This window comes from Anser cygnoides, chromosome Z, assembly GCF_040182565.1.
Source record: "Anser cygnoides isolate HZ-2024a breed goose chromosome Z, Taihu_goose_T2T_genome, whole genome shotgun sequence".
Lineage (NCBI taxonomy): Eukaryota > Metazoa > Chordata > Aves > Anseriformes > Anatidae > Anser > Anser cygnoides.
This window is the reverse complement of record NC_089912.1, coordinates 50,818,321-50,834,141: the sequence shown is the minus strand read 5'-3', so window position 1 is coordinate 50,834,141 and position 15,821 is coordinate 50,818,321. Positions and strand designations below refer to the sequence as shown.

The window sequence follows — 15,821 nt, the reverse complement described above, 5'->3', positions numbered from 1 at the left end:
CGTGCAAATGGAATGTAAAATCTGTTTCTTTTAAATGCTTAGAAAGTTAGTTCTTTTACTGTGTACTAGCAGATGTAGTAGTGAATAAGGTGTAATTATGAGATTCTGATTTAAAATAGCACATGAATTTAAATACAATCATACAATGTAACAGTTTTAATTGTAAAAAGGCAAAAAAATTGAAGAAAATAATTTTTCCCTTAAAACAGCATTTATAAATTTTGTATGCTATATTTCTGTATTTGCTTGCTTAAGCAAAAACATACTTATTATGAAAAAGAGAACTAGGAAACACCCTGTTTTTCAGGTAAATATTGTCCTTAGGAGACTTGTGAAGCTGAAAGCATCCTCTGTGTTCTGTGTTACTGCTTTATAATGCAGACAGTTGACTGTTTCCATATTTTTGTAGATTTGTTCTTCTCACAGAGTTCCTAAGCACGCTCACTGATGAATTTCCCTACTGAGAGAAGAGATGCTCAAATACTTGTTCCACCCATTATTATAATCTGAAACAGGAAAGATAATGAATCTAATCCGCTAAGGGAAAAGATAATTTCTTTCTGTTTTTTAAAAACTACTTAACAGGAAAAAAATTGTTTGATATCATCCAAAAAATTTAAAGTATACTACTTTTTTTTTTTTTAAGTCAGCCTTGTATGTAATTGTAAAATGTGAAATTTCTTGATCAATCCTAATAAAATAAAAAAAAATGTTAAAAGCACGGTTATATGGAGATTTATATGAGGCATCTAAAATATACATCATCTTCAGAATTGCCTACCTTAACTCTCAGTACTTCTACTAGCAAAGATGGAGGTGGCATGTACTAATGTTGAAAGACTTCTTTTCAGTATCTGTGCCTCGAGACTATAATCAGCTAGAAACACTTCACAGAGACACTACCTTTCCACTGTAGAAATATCTTCAAAGATTCCATCTCTCAGCTTCAGTTTATGTCTTGGATCTTTTCAGATGACATAAACACGATGCCCTTTGCTCAGCACTTGGTAAATCAAACACAAGTTTTTCAATGCCCTAAAAAAATCCCTTTTCAGTTAGTATCAAAACCTTAAGCATTTCTTCTTTCCATTTTTTTGATGTGTTAATCAAAACTGAACTATGCAAAAAACTGCAGCAAATCAGTGAGTATATGCTCAAGATAATTACAGCAAATACTATCTTAATCTTCTAAAAGAGTATTGGAAGCTGTTATTCACAGTATCTGAACTTTGATGCTGCTGTTCTGACTCTACTTCTAGTAGGTTAGTATTCTTCATTACCACACACAGAGCTTATTTTTGATCCTTTGAGATGAAGGATTGCAGAGGCAATCCCTCTTTCACCCTCAGTAAGTGAGGGAGGCATCTCGTGTCACTAGAATCCATGCAGCTGGATCACAGTTCTCTTCAAGTACCTAATCTGGTACAGGATGAAGCCTGGATGAAGATCTGTTTTGTCTTGACAGATACAGTTTTAAGAAAATGTACCAAAGGTTTTCAAACCAGAACTGTAAATTCCACTAGACACAAGCTAACAGTATCTTCTTAAAGTGGGGTGATGGTGTAAATGAAAGGGTCGAAAGTATTTCTCTCCCCCCCCCTCCCCCTTCCCTTTTTTCAAGTTGAATCATTTCTTTGAGTGTTGCATTATATTTCAGCAGTTTTACGTGACTTCAGTTACCTTGAATTCCTCAAAGTCCCATCTTATTCCTCAGAAAGTTTCTCACTTGACCCTTCTTTGATGCTTCTTCCAACTGATCATATTCACTTGTTCCCGGGGAAAGTTGCAATCATACTACCTCTGCAAAGAAGACCAGATTACACCCTTTCCTCTTTTTTCTTGAGCTGCTCTCTTTTGCCAAAATATGCAGGCTATAGTATTGTTGTGGTGAATTGTAGAAAACTGAACTAGATTTATATTTTTTGATATAATGCAGTTAAAATATGTATTGCAATATTTTTTTTTATTTTTATTTTTATTTTTTAAAGAGCTAATAAAAACAACCAAACAAACAAAAAACAAAGCAGCTCAACTGGGTAGCTTATGTGGACCTCACAGACAAAAAAAAACAACATTTAAAGCATAAGCTTGCTTTGGTGCGAACAGGAAAACCAATAAAACATAGCAGTTTAAAGGCAAGTAGAAAGATGAGAAGGCTAAAAGAACTCTTCAAGAGTGTTTTTTAAGGATGCTTAAACTATGTTAGTGTAATTTTGCTTAAATGATGTGAAAAATAAGCCAATTAGGAAACTTGTAGGTTTTCTTAATGGTAACAGTGTAAAAGGATACACTGGGATTACAAGGCCGTAAAAGAGTATCTCAGTGAATCTTTGTGTCAGCCTTCTCTGCTGAAGATGCTAGGAAAATGTCAACAGCCCCTCTGTTCTTTCTAGCAGATAGACCAGAAGTGTTAGATGTGTTTGAAATAACCATACAGCAATAATGAGGCCAAATAGATAAGTCAGTTGTTAATGTCTTGATGGTAATATCTTCACACCCAGTGAGTATGAGGAAGTTCAAGTATGAAATTACTGAACTGGAACCTCATTGTAAACAGCCACTGTGCCAATGGACTGGCATGTTGCCACTGTTAAATCCCATCTACAAAAAGAGCTCCAGAGGGAGCTCCAGACCAGTAAGCCTGACTGCTTCCTACGTGGGAACATGGCAGTCTGTCTTTAAAACAAGAGGGAATGAGAGGGAGAGAGATCAATGAACACAGATCAACCCTATTTTGCTGGGAAGGACTTAGTGTGTCTTCTGTAAAGGGAAACTCTGTTTCCTGAACCTACTGGAATTGCAGAAGGGTAACAGTAACCACGTAGATAAAATCTAACCTGTATTTTCCAAAAGCCTTTGACAAGGCTACACATGAAAGGCTCTAAAGAAATCCCAGTTCTGTGGGATAGGAGGAAGGATACTTTTATCAACAGAAAGCCAGTTAAAGCAGAGAAAATAAAGGGAAGTGCTTAGGTGCCATTTTCAGTATGGAAAAATGGGGATCAAACTGTAGAAATGGTTAAGCTTCTGCACTCTCCTGAAGTAACATCTGCTTTTGCCTCTGCTGGAGACAGAGCACTGGTGGCGGATGGATCCAGCCCTGGTATGACCCATTTGAGTATTTCACAGAATCACAGAATTGTAGGGGTTGGAAGGGACCTCAAGAGATCATCGGGTCCAACGCCCCTGCCAAAGCAGGTTCCTTAGAGCAGGCTGCCCAGGTAGGCGTCCAGACGGGCCTTGAATATCTCCAGAGAAGGAGACTCCACAACCTCCCTGGGCAGCCTGTTCCAGTGCTCCGTCACCCTCACCATGAAGAAGTTCTTTCTCATGTTGGTGCGGAACTTCCTGTGCTCCATCTTGTGGCCATTACCCTTTGTCCTGTCCCCACAAACCACTGAAAAGAGGTTGGCCAAATTCCTTTGTCTCCCACACTTAAGATATTTGTACACATTGATAAGATCCCCTCTCAGTCTTCTCTTCTCCAGGCTGAACAGACCCAGATCTCTCAGTCTTTCCTCATAGTGTCAATCTGCTTGAGGGTAGGAAGGCTGTGCAGGAGGATCTGGATAGGCTGGACCGATGGGCTGAGGCCAGCTATATGAAGTTCAACAAGGCCAAGTGCCAGGTCCTGCACCTGGGGCACAACAACCCCAAGCAGCGCTACAGGCTGGGAGATGAGTGGTTAGAAAGCTGCCTGGCAGAGAAGGACCTGGGAGTAGTGGTTGATAGTCGGCTGAATATGAGCCAGCATGTGCTCAGGTGGCCAAGAAGGCCAACAGCATCCTGGCTTGCATAAGAAGCAGTGTGGCCAGCAGGACTAGGGAAGTGATTATCCCCCTGTACTTGGCTCTGGCGAGTCCGCACCTCAAGTACTGTGTTCAGTTTTGGGCCCCTTGCTACAAGAAGGACATGGAAGTGCTCGAGCGAGTCCAGAGAAGGGCTACGCAGCTGGTGAGGGGTCTGGAGAACAAGTCTTAACGAGGAGCAGCTGACGGAGCTGGGGTTGTTCAGCCTGGAGAAGAGGAGGCTCAGGGGAGACCTTATCGCTCTTTACAGATACCTTAAAGGAGGCTGTAGCGAGGTGGGGGTTGGTCTATTCTCCCATGTGCCCGGTGATAGGACAAGGGGGAATGGGCTAAAGTTGCACGAGGGGAGGTTTAGGTTGGATATTAGGGAGAACTTCTTTACCAAAAGGGTTGTTAGGCATTGGAATGGGCTGCCCAGGGAAGTGGTAGAGTCACCATCCCTGGAGGTCTTTAAAAGATGTTTAGGTTTAGAGCTTAGTGACATAGTTTAGTGGAGGACTTGTTAGTGTTAGGCCAGAGGTTGGACTAGGTGATCTCGGAGGTGTCTTCCAACCTAGATGATTCTGTGATTCTGTGATAGGGAAGACGCTCCAGGCCCCATATCATCTTTGTGGCCCTCCGCTGGACTCTTTCCAGGAGATCCCTGTCTTTTTGGTACTGGGGAGCCCAGAACTGGACACAGTACTCCAGGTGAGGCCTGACCAGGGCAGAATAGAGGGGGAGGATCACCTCCCTTGACCTGCTGGCCACGCTCCTTTTAATGCACGCCAGGATCCCGTTGGCCCTCTTGGCCACCAGGGCACACTGCTGGCTCATGGCCAACCTGTCGTCCACCAGGACCCCCAGGTCCTTCTCCACAGAGCTCCTCTCCAGCAGGTCACCCCCCAGCCTGTACTGATACATGCGGTTGTTCCTTCCCACGTGCAGGACTCTACACTTGCTCTTGTTAAACCTCATTTGCTTTCTTCCTGCCCATCTCCCCAGTCTGTCCAGGTCTCGCTGAATGGCAGCGCAACTTTCTGGTGTGTCAGCCACTCCTCCCAGCTTTGTCATTGGCATACTTGCTGAGGGCAGACTCTATTCCCTCATCAAGGTTGTCGATGAACAAGACCGGACCCAGCACCGACCCCTGGGGAACACCGCTAGTCACAGGTCTCCAGCCAGACTCTGCGCCGCTGATCACCACCCTCTGAGCTCGGCCAGTCAGCCAGTTCTCAACCCACCTTACTGTCCACTCCTCTATCCCACACGTTCTCAGCTTTGCTAGCAGGATGTCGTGAAGGACAATATCAAAAGCCTTGCTAAAGTCAAGGTAGATGACATCCACTGCTCTCTCCCCATTTATCCAGCTGCTGTTGCCATCATAGAAGGCAACGAGGTTGGTCGAGCACAATTTCCCCTTGGTGAATCCATGCTGACTACTTACTGCTCATAACCTTCTCCTCTTCCAATTGCTTGGAGATGGCATCCAGAACAAGCTGTTCCAACACCTTTCCAGGGACAGAGGTGAAACTGACTGGCCTGTAGTTTCCCAGATCCTCTTTCTTGCCCTTCTTGAAGACCGGAGTGACATTGGCTATCCTCCAGTCTTCAGGCACCTCTCCTGTTCTTCAGGACCTTTCAAAGATGATAGAGAGTGGTTTGGCGATCATCTCCACCAGCTCCCTCAGCACACGTGGATGCATCCCATCAGGACCCATGGATGGCCCATGGGCTCATTTCTAGCATTCATGCAAGCCATTCAATGACTTGTATGGACTGGATCCTGTATGATACATTGCAATTTCTTCTCTAGGCTAGCCTGAAATATTTCTAGCTTAGATATACCTTAACTTTCATGGAAGTCTATTTCACAGTCTTTACTTATTTCAGATTATTTCTTTACTTCCACGTCTTTTATCACTCTAAAAGTTTTTGTATATGTTAACTATTTTTAAAAATCTTGTACAAGTATTGTTTCTTTGCCACTTAGCTAGTGTGTAGGGGAGTAGTATGCAAGTGTGTGCAATTATACATCTGTAAACATGTTCCCTCAAATATTTTTAAAGTTGAAAACTAACATGCTGAGAAGACAAAGGTACAGGAAGGATTCTAAAATAACTTTAATTCACTCCCTTGCATTCATATCATAGAATCACAGAATGGTTTGGGTTGGAAGGGACCTTAAAGACCACCCCATTCCAACCCCCTTGCTACGGGCAGTGACACCTCCCACCAGACCAGGTTGCTCAAAGCCCCATCCAACCTGGCCTTGAACACCTCCAGGGATGAGGCATCCACAGCTTCTCTGGGCAACCTGTGCCAGTGCCTCACCACCCTCACAGTGAAGAATTTCCTTCTAACCTCTTGTTGTGGTTTAACCTGTCTGACAGATAAGCAGCATACAGTTGTTTGCTCCCTTTTCCCTACCCCTTCCCCAACCTCCCTGCAGCAGGATGGCAGAAAGAATTGGAAAAAAAGTAAAAGCTTGTGGGTTGAGATAAAGACAGTTTATTAGAGCAGAAAAGAAATAATAATAATAATGATAATGTGTACAAAAGAAGTGATGCACAAAGCATTTGCTCACCACCTGCTGACTCATGCCCATCCCATCCCTGAGCAGCAGTCCCCCCCACCCTGGCCAGACACCTCATATAATTGCTCAGTGTGACGCCATAAGGTCTGGGACATCCCTTTAGCCAGCCTGGGCCAGCTGTCCTGCTTCTGTCCCCTCCCAGCTCCTTGTGCACCCCCAGCCTCCTCGCTGGCTGGGCATTTCTGGGAATCTGAAAAGTCCTTGGCTCTGTGTTAGCACTGCTTTGCAACAGTTAAAACATCAATGTGTTATCAATATTATTCTCATCCTAATCCAAAACACAGCACCATACAAGCTACTTGGAGGGAAATTAACTCTATGCTAGTGGAAACCAGGATACCTCTAATCTAAATCTCCTCTATTTTAGTTTAAAACTATACCCCTGACGATGTCCTGTCATTATTTGACTGAGAAACACAGCCCCACATCTTTCTTGTGCTGGGGCCCCCAGACCTGGATGCAGCACTCCAGGTCCAACCTCTTGGCAAGGGCAGACTAGAGAGGGACAGTCCCCTCCCTCCACCTGCTGCCCGCCCCTCTAGTGATGCAGCCCAGGCTGCAGTTGGCCTTCTGGGCTGCAAGCGCACACTGCTGGCTCATGTCGAGCTTTTCATCCACCAGAACCCCCAAGTCCTTCTCTGCAGGGCTGCTCTCAGTGAGTTCTTCTCCCAGTCTGTGCTCATGTCTGGGATTGCCCTGACCCAGGTGCAGGACCTTGCACTTTGATTTGTTGAACCTCCTGAGATTCACATGGGCCCACTTCTCCAGCCTGCCCAGGTCCCTTTGGCTGACATCCCTTCCTTCTGTTGTATTGACTGCATCACTCAGCTTGGTGTCATCTGCAAACTTGCTGAGGGTGCACTCGATCCCACTGTCTTTGTCACTGATAAATATATTAAACAGTACTGGTCCCAAGACAGACCCCTGAGGGACACCAGTTGTCACCAGCCTCCACCTGTACATAGAGAACATATAATGTTAAATATAGTCTTTAATTACATGTAGAATATTTTAGCAAGGCAGTAGCTTGCCATTCAGTTTACAAGATGAGTAGCTTGCAATGAGGAGCAGTTAGTGTAGGGGGTCAAGGCCACTGTGGTCTGTGTAATAAAAGCTAATGATGACTGAGGCATCGAGAACAAATGAAGAGCAAAGAAAGTCAACCTGTGAAGCTGAGTGATCCTGAATATAGCTGGAGTCATGTGTCATGCAAAACAAGTTACTTTTGTGTGTGTTTGTGTGTGTGTGTTTCTCATTTTCTTTGTATTTGTGATGATTTCCACGTGAGACTAGGGGATGTGAATTGCAATACATAGATTTACAGCTGAGAGAAGCGTTAAACATATAAAGTGCTTTAAAAAACAGAAGACTCATTTTTAAACCCATTCCTTAAGTTAGCAGGTATTTTGTCCTGATTTTCTTTTGTCTCGTCTCAGAGGGATTTTGTGAAGAAAATTAATCTCTTATGAAGCATTTAGTTGCTGCTGTTTTGAGTACACCAAAAAAAGCTGTGAGGAGATCAGCAATCCAGACTTCAGAGCAGACCTACAATAATGTGTATGTGTACAGGATAAAAGGTTATATTTTAAGTACATTCTGCACACTAAATGACTGCTGTCTGTGCTGTAGGATCCTAACCTAAAAGAGGTCACATCGTATTGCTAAAATAGTCTGCAACTATGTGTTTAAATATTAGGTCAGAAAACAAATATAAATGAGCCATTCAAAGTAACATGGTTAAGTCTAGCATTTCCCAATTTGACTTTGAAGCTTTAGCATTGTTATCCTGGCACCTTTATATATAAGTAATTCTATAAAACATTAAACACCACTTCAGTAATTCATGTGATTTGCAGTACAGACCTTAGCTGCTTGATACTACAGAAAAAACTATACTAGTCATATAGTGGCAGATCAAAGCTAGAAAAGGCAGGGACAGATTCTGTCAATAAGTTTTTCAAATAGTTGCTGGACAAAGAGGAACAGTAAGATCTATCTGTGTAAGGTGGACTGGTACTTTCCCCTGAGGCTATTTACTCCATTTACTCCCCCACAAACAGGATTCCATGTTTTTAGCTCAGGTATTTCCTTACCTAAAAAGGACTAGCTGAAACTTTTTAGTGTATGTTACCACCAACATTACATCTGAATTTTATAAATTCAGGTTTATAAGTTTTAATGAGCTATTGTACCAATGACTTTATGTTTGAAGTATGCTGCTTGTCATCAAATTAGAAGAGTTCCTGAGTGTCGACAACTTTTTCCCCTCAATATATTTATGTGGTTTTGGTTTAATTTTGTTTTAATAGTCTTAGTGGCAGATATATGGTTGCTTCATCATTCTTACTCTTTTTCTGTTTACTTTTTTGAAGACTGAATCTGGAAGAGGAGTTAGATCAGATGAAAGTACACCAATCTATGGGTAAGTTTAGCATACAGGAGTTCAACTACGTTTGCTACAAGAAACAGGTATTTTATATGTATGTACATAGGCTAATAGAAATACTAGTCTTCAGGTTATTTTTGCTCCAAATGTTCTTTTTTTTTTTTTTTCTTGAATGTGCATTTTGTATTTGTAAGACCATACATAGTCTTATTTAAAAGTTTTTTATTTAAAGATTTCCCTTGAGTCTTCCATATGCCTATGAAATCAATGATAATTTTTACATATAGGCATAAACTGTTAAATTTATTTTGTGTGTGTGCAGAACATATAAAATTAATTTATATTTTATGTTTAAAATATCTGTGTATATATATGTATGTATGTAAAATCTAAAGTATGTTTATTTGTTTATGAAGCTTTCACCAGAATCTGAAATGGGTTTTGCAGTGCAATGATACAGAAATTTCATGCTCATTCAGACTTCTTTTTTAGTACTAGTCTCACAAAGTATGTGGATTTGAAACGAAATCAGAATGGTGGAAATCTTATAAGAATTGTTCATGGATAACTTCTGTTTTAACTTGACAAACTGTACAATAGTTGATGGTTTGGTGAAGATGGTTCTTTCCTAGTCAGATAGGTAGTATATTACCATAGATTCTTTATCACTCTGATTCTGTGTATTATTTGGTGTTCTTGAATGCTTTGGGAGAAGTATTCAACAGTGCATAGTTACAGTCCAGCTGGGTATGTGGTGAATTCCCTTTGCACAATTTTGTTTAAAAGGAGAACGTAAAAGACATGGAGAAGTACTATACTAAAGAGCCATAATTTGGAAATAAAACCTCACCATTCTTCATCTCATTTTTCTGCTGTTTTATGTTTTATTTTTTTATGATAAAGTCAGGCAATTGAATGTAACAAAAATAGTATTTTTCCCTTTATTTTTAGTTTGTTTTATAAATTACATAAAACTAGGTGGAAATCTTCAGCTGCTAAAGATGGAACGTCATTGTTTTCTTTTGTGTTACTTCATATATGTTACTTTCATAGCCCCAGATAGAGTTGAAGGAATCTAGTGAAGGTTTCAAATGCCAACTTTAAAAATCGCTCTTTTGTTTTTGCCAATTTAGTCAGTCTTTGCACAGAGAGAAGTGGAAAGGCAACCAGCAGCGAGAAAGACTTGAGGGCCTGCTGAGCAATAACCATGTGTTTCCAAAAAACAGTCAGATCCTGAAACTGCCAGCTCTTGACATGTTTAGTGCTTTAACAGCTAGTCTTTTTTTGTTTTCTTTTTTTTTTTCATTATCTTTTTAGATTAAAATATATCCTTATTTAAAAGTGGATTAGCGGATACACTCTTCTAGTTTTGTTACTTGTATGATGATCAATTATTGTTTTACTGGGACTGAGAAAAAGTGTTAAACTGCTAGTGAAGTGTGTTATGGAAATTTTATATAACTCTTCCAGCATTTGTTGTTATTTGTTGTATCACTTAGATGAACAGGATTTTTTTTTGCTCAGTTACAAAATCAAATCTGATGATATGCATTAAGCAACATTTTTTCCTAGTACGTAAGGCTGAGTTGATTCCAGCCATTTCCAAACTTTTACCAATTGAGGTATAAAAGAATACTCATCCAGTCTGTAAAAAATAATTTCCCTGTTGTTCCTTTTGCAAATGCTAGGATATTGCAGTGCTGTAGACACTTTCGTCAGTTGATTGACATTTTCTGGAAGAATATGCTAAAAAGACTGAGGCTGGATGGCTGTCTATGAGCATAAATGAGTGTTTCTGAGAAATTCTTGGTCATGAATGAAAAAGGTCCATGCACCCTCTGCCCTAAAATGGGTTTTAAGTCCCTTCATCTTCCTGAATAAAAGTAAAATATCCCAATTGTTATCTGGCATTTGCTGAGAGACCAAACTTGATATGGTCTGAATACACTTGTTCACAGTCTGGGAATATGTTTTCTTTTCTAAAAGGAAACCTGACAAGAAATTTCTCAGCTTATAAATGATGCTGGAATTCACCTCCACCTTAGCAGCTACCTGTTTCCATCAGGCATTCTAACATCAAAGAATAAATTCTGGAAAAAGCAACTGAGCTTCTCTGGATTAAAAAAGTTAGGGACTATTATTTTACTTAATCAGATACCAGTTGTGTTTGTCAGGAGGTGCTGCATAACTGTTGCTTTTTTGTACCCTTTTTCAAACCCTACTGGCCACGTATGAAGGCTGGGGAAAAGGAAAGTACTCTTGTCATTCCCAGTTTCTGCCTGTTCTAACTCAGTTGTCTATTTTGCCGATGCAAATTATTTTTCAGTATTCATGAAATCCAAACGTTTGCCTCACTGTTCGCATAATTATTCATGCATGATTGTAGAGAATGTGTTGGCAGGGACTCATGCCCTTTCCTCCAAAAGCAGGAAAATGGGTCCATCTAATCCCATTCAGAAAAATAGCAAGTACCTTATTAAAAGCAGGTAAGCTGTTGTCCCTTTGTCTCTTTAGGGAGGTGGTTCAAAGACTTATCTCATTTTGAGAGTCCTTCTCAATCTGCCATGTCCCCAGTTTATAAGTGAGAACAGCCTTCTCTTCTTCTGGTCTTCACAGTGGTCTTTCTGTGAGGACAGGACAAGGAAGGGGCAATGGCCACAAAATGAATCACACTAAGTTCTGCACCAACGTGAAAGAACTTCTTCATGGTGAGGGTGACAGAGCATGGGAACAACCCAGGGAGGTTGATGAGTCTCCCTCTCTGGTGATATTCAAGGCCTGTCTGGATGCCTACTTGGGCAACCTGCTCTAGGGTACCTCCTTTGGCAGGGAGTTGGATGCGATGATCTCTTGAGGTCCCTTCCAACCCCTACAGTTCTGTGATTCTTTGAAATCAATAACTTAGTGGCTTTTCTGCCTTGGTGCAGAAAGCACTGTAAGGGGAATCCTTTGCCTGGTGCATTCTTGAGCCTAGAATCTCATTCTGTTGCGAGTTATGTAGGTATTCAGACACCACTCTATTAAAAAAAAAAAAGTTTTTTTTTTTTCTCCATAAAAGGAGTTTATACAAGTACCATCTTGGCAGCTGTGCCAAGCTACTTGATAAACAGTTTTGGTGACTATTAATTAGAAATGAAGTGTTATATTGCACAGTTAGTAGTTTATTTTGTTTTGGTGGGACCTAAGTTTACCTATGTAAGGCCATCATAATTGGCTGACTGAAGATGGTGGGTTTTATGACTTGTGGGGTCTATTCCATGAGGGATAACTTGGTATTATTTAGTAGGAATATGATAGGTAGATCCTATGTCTTACTGAGTAGACTGATGTGGTGAATCTTCCTGCTGTCTTAGACAGGCACCACGTTATAGGCAATACAGTTTCATTGCCTCCCTAACTAATTCCTGTGAACAATTACATATCAATTAGAAGGGGGGGGGGGGGGGGGGAGGGTTGAATAGGCCATTTATTTTCTGCTTAATATAAAAGGTTATGCCTTTGCCTTTTTTTTTTTGCTTTTGACTTCTATGTTAATAATGAACATGTGCATTTTTTTTCTGTTTTGCAGTAGTATTCTTTATTCTCCTGCATATACGTTTATTTATAGATAGAGTTGTAAATTTTATTTTAATACATCCACATAATAAACATAACACCTTGTGTGCTTTGATCAGTTTCTTTGGCTATGGGAAATCTTTTTTTTTTTTTTTTTTTCCAGTGGATTACAGTAAATGCTGATATAAAAGCTACAGCAGACATTCAAATGAGTGAATATTTAGAAAAAGATGAAAAGCATGTTCATATTATCTTTGTGTGTTACTTAAAGAATGTTGTAAATGTATGCAGTACCACTGTGCTGGGGGACTGTAGTCTGAAATAACATGGGAACTAACATATTAATATCAAGGTAAAGGTACATATTCCCCAGATGCATAGTTTTACCTTTTTCAGCTTTTATTATCTTTAGAATAGTGCTCCATTTATTTCATGAATACAGAAGTATTAATTGGCCATGACATGTTCCAAAGACAAAAGAAAGGTCTAATTCACTCTAACAAACTTGTTAGTCACTGTTTATATCAAGAGGATTGTGAGTCTACAGAGAGTAACACTGTTTTCTTCTACACTTCCTTTGTTTATAAATCAAAAGTTTTTAAGTGACCTGCAGTGTCTGCTGGTAGTTTGAAATGATACTTCTAAAGCAGACCTTCACCATGTGGCACAGATACTTATCCCTTAAGATAAATTCTTAAAGTTAATTTGAGGGGAAGAAGAGAAACATGAATATTATGGTGCTTTTACAGTGTTGTGGTTTTTTGTTGTTGTTGTTCTTGAATGTCTTTAATATTCTAATAAAAAAGTCCTTCTGAGGTGTGTAATTGCTCTTTTCTGTAAGCAGTGGGAAATTTGTGAATGGTAAGCTCTCAGTTCAAATCTAAATAGGACGTATTTTACTTCTGATTTACTATACGTATTAGTACTAATAAACTTTTTCTTAACATCCTGTTCTATGAGTATAGATGTAATTTTTAAGTTGTCCTTTCTTGTGTGATTTTTAGTACTGAAAGTATATAGCTGTCTCTGAGAGTGATGCTTAGAGTCATGTTCATTCTCATTAGTTGTATCAATTTCTAATTGTTATGAATTCACAGCATTACAATGGAATGGTTTGTGTGATTTATCTGGTGAAGTACATGATCTTTCACTTAACAAAAAAGAGGTTTAAAGTTTTCATCCATCCTAATTCTGTTACTGTTTGCTTTGTTCACCAATCACTCTGATCCTCCTAGCAGGGGACAAGACCTAGAGAACAAAACTGGTAGTGACTGTGTAGATAAAAAGGCAATGAATTCTGCTTTTAAGCCATAGAGGGAATAGTCTATAAAAGAATAAAAATGGGAATGAAAGTACAGCATCTTTAACCTGCAGATCTATTGTACCTTTGAAAAGCTTGTACTCTGAAAAAAAAAAAAAAAACACACACTGTGATGCTGCAAAGATTCATAAGTATGTGACAGAACACTTTGAAAGGAGGTCACTCTTTAAAAACTGACCAAAACGCTTGTCAAGAAAATAGACTGTATTATAAATAATTGCAGAAGAATGCATTTCCTTAAAATGTCTAGATATTGTTTTAGTGAAATGCTAGGTGTCACAGTGTATTATTTATTCTCTGCTAGAGATGTATTATTTATTCTCTTGTAGAGATACTTTTTAAAAGTAGTGAAGATGATGGCGGCAGGAACAGTACTCCAAAGAAGAACGTGACAGACAGTTCTGATCAGAGGTTACAGAAGGTAAGGTAGCAACCCCAGCAAACAGATCTAAATTTTAGCATAAGAATTATATATATAAGGTATTACTTGTGAATTTAGGCCATGATTCTCCTTTCATAATTCAAAAATAGGGATTTACAAAATTTTGTCAAAAATGAATCCTTGTGAATTGGCTGTGGATGTATCATATGACATAACTGCAGTGAATTAAAAGTATCGTTAGAGGTAAAATGATAGAAACTGACAGATTATCTAAATTAGGAGTTTCATTATCTTTAGCCACTTCTAAGTTCAGAAGCCTGCATTTCTTTTGCTGAGTATTTAACTTTACATGGTATCAGGTGTTAATATACAGAGATCTCTTGTAACAGAATGAAATAGATGCATAATAGTGATAAATTCCCTGCTTGTTTTATATAAAATTTAGGACATTGCATATGCATATATTTTTTACATATGTGGGTTTATCACTTTTCACAAAATAGTAGAGGATGCATTTCGTGTTCTCTGGCTTAGCAAATATGCATATGTAATCTTTACTGCTCAACATCCTACATGTTCTACTTTGTACACTAACAAGATGCTCTTAACTAGTTGCTATTTGTATTGATATTTGTAATATACACAAGTAGTTTAGTACGTTAACAGGTGTTCACTTAAGAGGGCTCACTTGTATTTTACCATATGTTTTGTTTGCTGCGAAGAAAAGACATCCTTCAAACAGTATTATACCTTTTATTTGTCATTTTGCAAAACAATATTTGTTTAATTACTTATAAATCTTTAAAAGCATTCTTAAATTGAATAAAAACAAATCTATAACTTTGAATGTCAGTTTGGGTATGTCTATTTGTTTTTTATTTGTGAATTAACTTGTAGGAAGTATGGTAATTTACAGCAGATGATGTGATTGCGTATACTTGTAACACTTGCCATATGGTCAGGCAATGAAGGCTGTCATCTCGTTATTACTGAATGACAAACATCATGTTAAAATAATAACACACAGAATAGGAAGTGCTCACATTCATTTATCTTAAGGTAGAGTGAGTAATTGAAATAATTTGAATACTACCATCTGAAATGTCACACAGTTTATGCTTGGTTATCATCTATATTTCAGAACTATAATTTTATTTGCCAACTACTACATAATTTTTATCTCCATGGATATACAGAGTTATGATGGTACCTTAGGGATAGGTGTAGAAGCTATTCATTGTTTGTTTCCTTGCAGCTGTCATACATGACTTTAAGTGCTAGTGAGCGCAAAAGGTTGCTCTAAAGATCTGAGAAAACAATAGCAGAATCTCAGTTTAGGAAGGTGGTTGAAGAAAGGTGCTGGTACTCATTACCATTGGAGAGGAAAAGGAAACTAGTATTTTAATCATAAATCTTGATTTCACTGAAGCATATGCAAAAATTCCTTTTACTCCTGATTTCATCTGATAAGTTTATGTAACCATAAGACAATCTCTGTTCATTATGGGAGTGCTATGAATTTCTGCCAAGGAAAGCAGCAATGGATATGCATGCATATTGAATGTCTGCTATCAAACTCACAAATTTCATATCAAATTCACAAATGCATATGAAGTTTGAGCAGCTTTTTGCTGTGTTGAGACCTCTCGTTTATCTGAATTATATCCACATCCATTTTATAATTTTTTTTTAAGTTTTAAGAAAATAAAAATTAATTTATAAAATTAATTCCTGTAGTGAAAGAGTGGGGATGAGCTTGCACAAAACCATCCAAAAGTATTTCTTCAAAATGA

The 15,821-nt window shown here is 38.9% G+C and overlaps 1 protein-coding gene across 5 annotated transcripts in view; it reads left to right on the top strand.

Moving 5' to 3' along the window:
• Positions 1 to 15,821, top strand: part of CNTLN (centlein) — a 208,095-nt gene that overhangs the window by 120,915 nt on the left and 71,359 nt on the right. For all 5 annotated transcript variants that reach the window (XM_048051337.2, XM_048051338.2, XM_048051336.2 and 2 more), the window contains 2 exons: positions 8,757 to 8,806; positions 13,976 to 14,067. In XM_048051337.2, the coding sequence (XP_047907294.2) occupies positions 8,757 to 8,806; positions 13,976 to 14,067 (142 nt within the window). The remainder of the gene's footprint in view (positions 1 to 8,756; positions 8,807 to 13,975; positions 14,068 to 15,821) is intronic.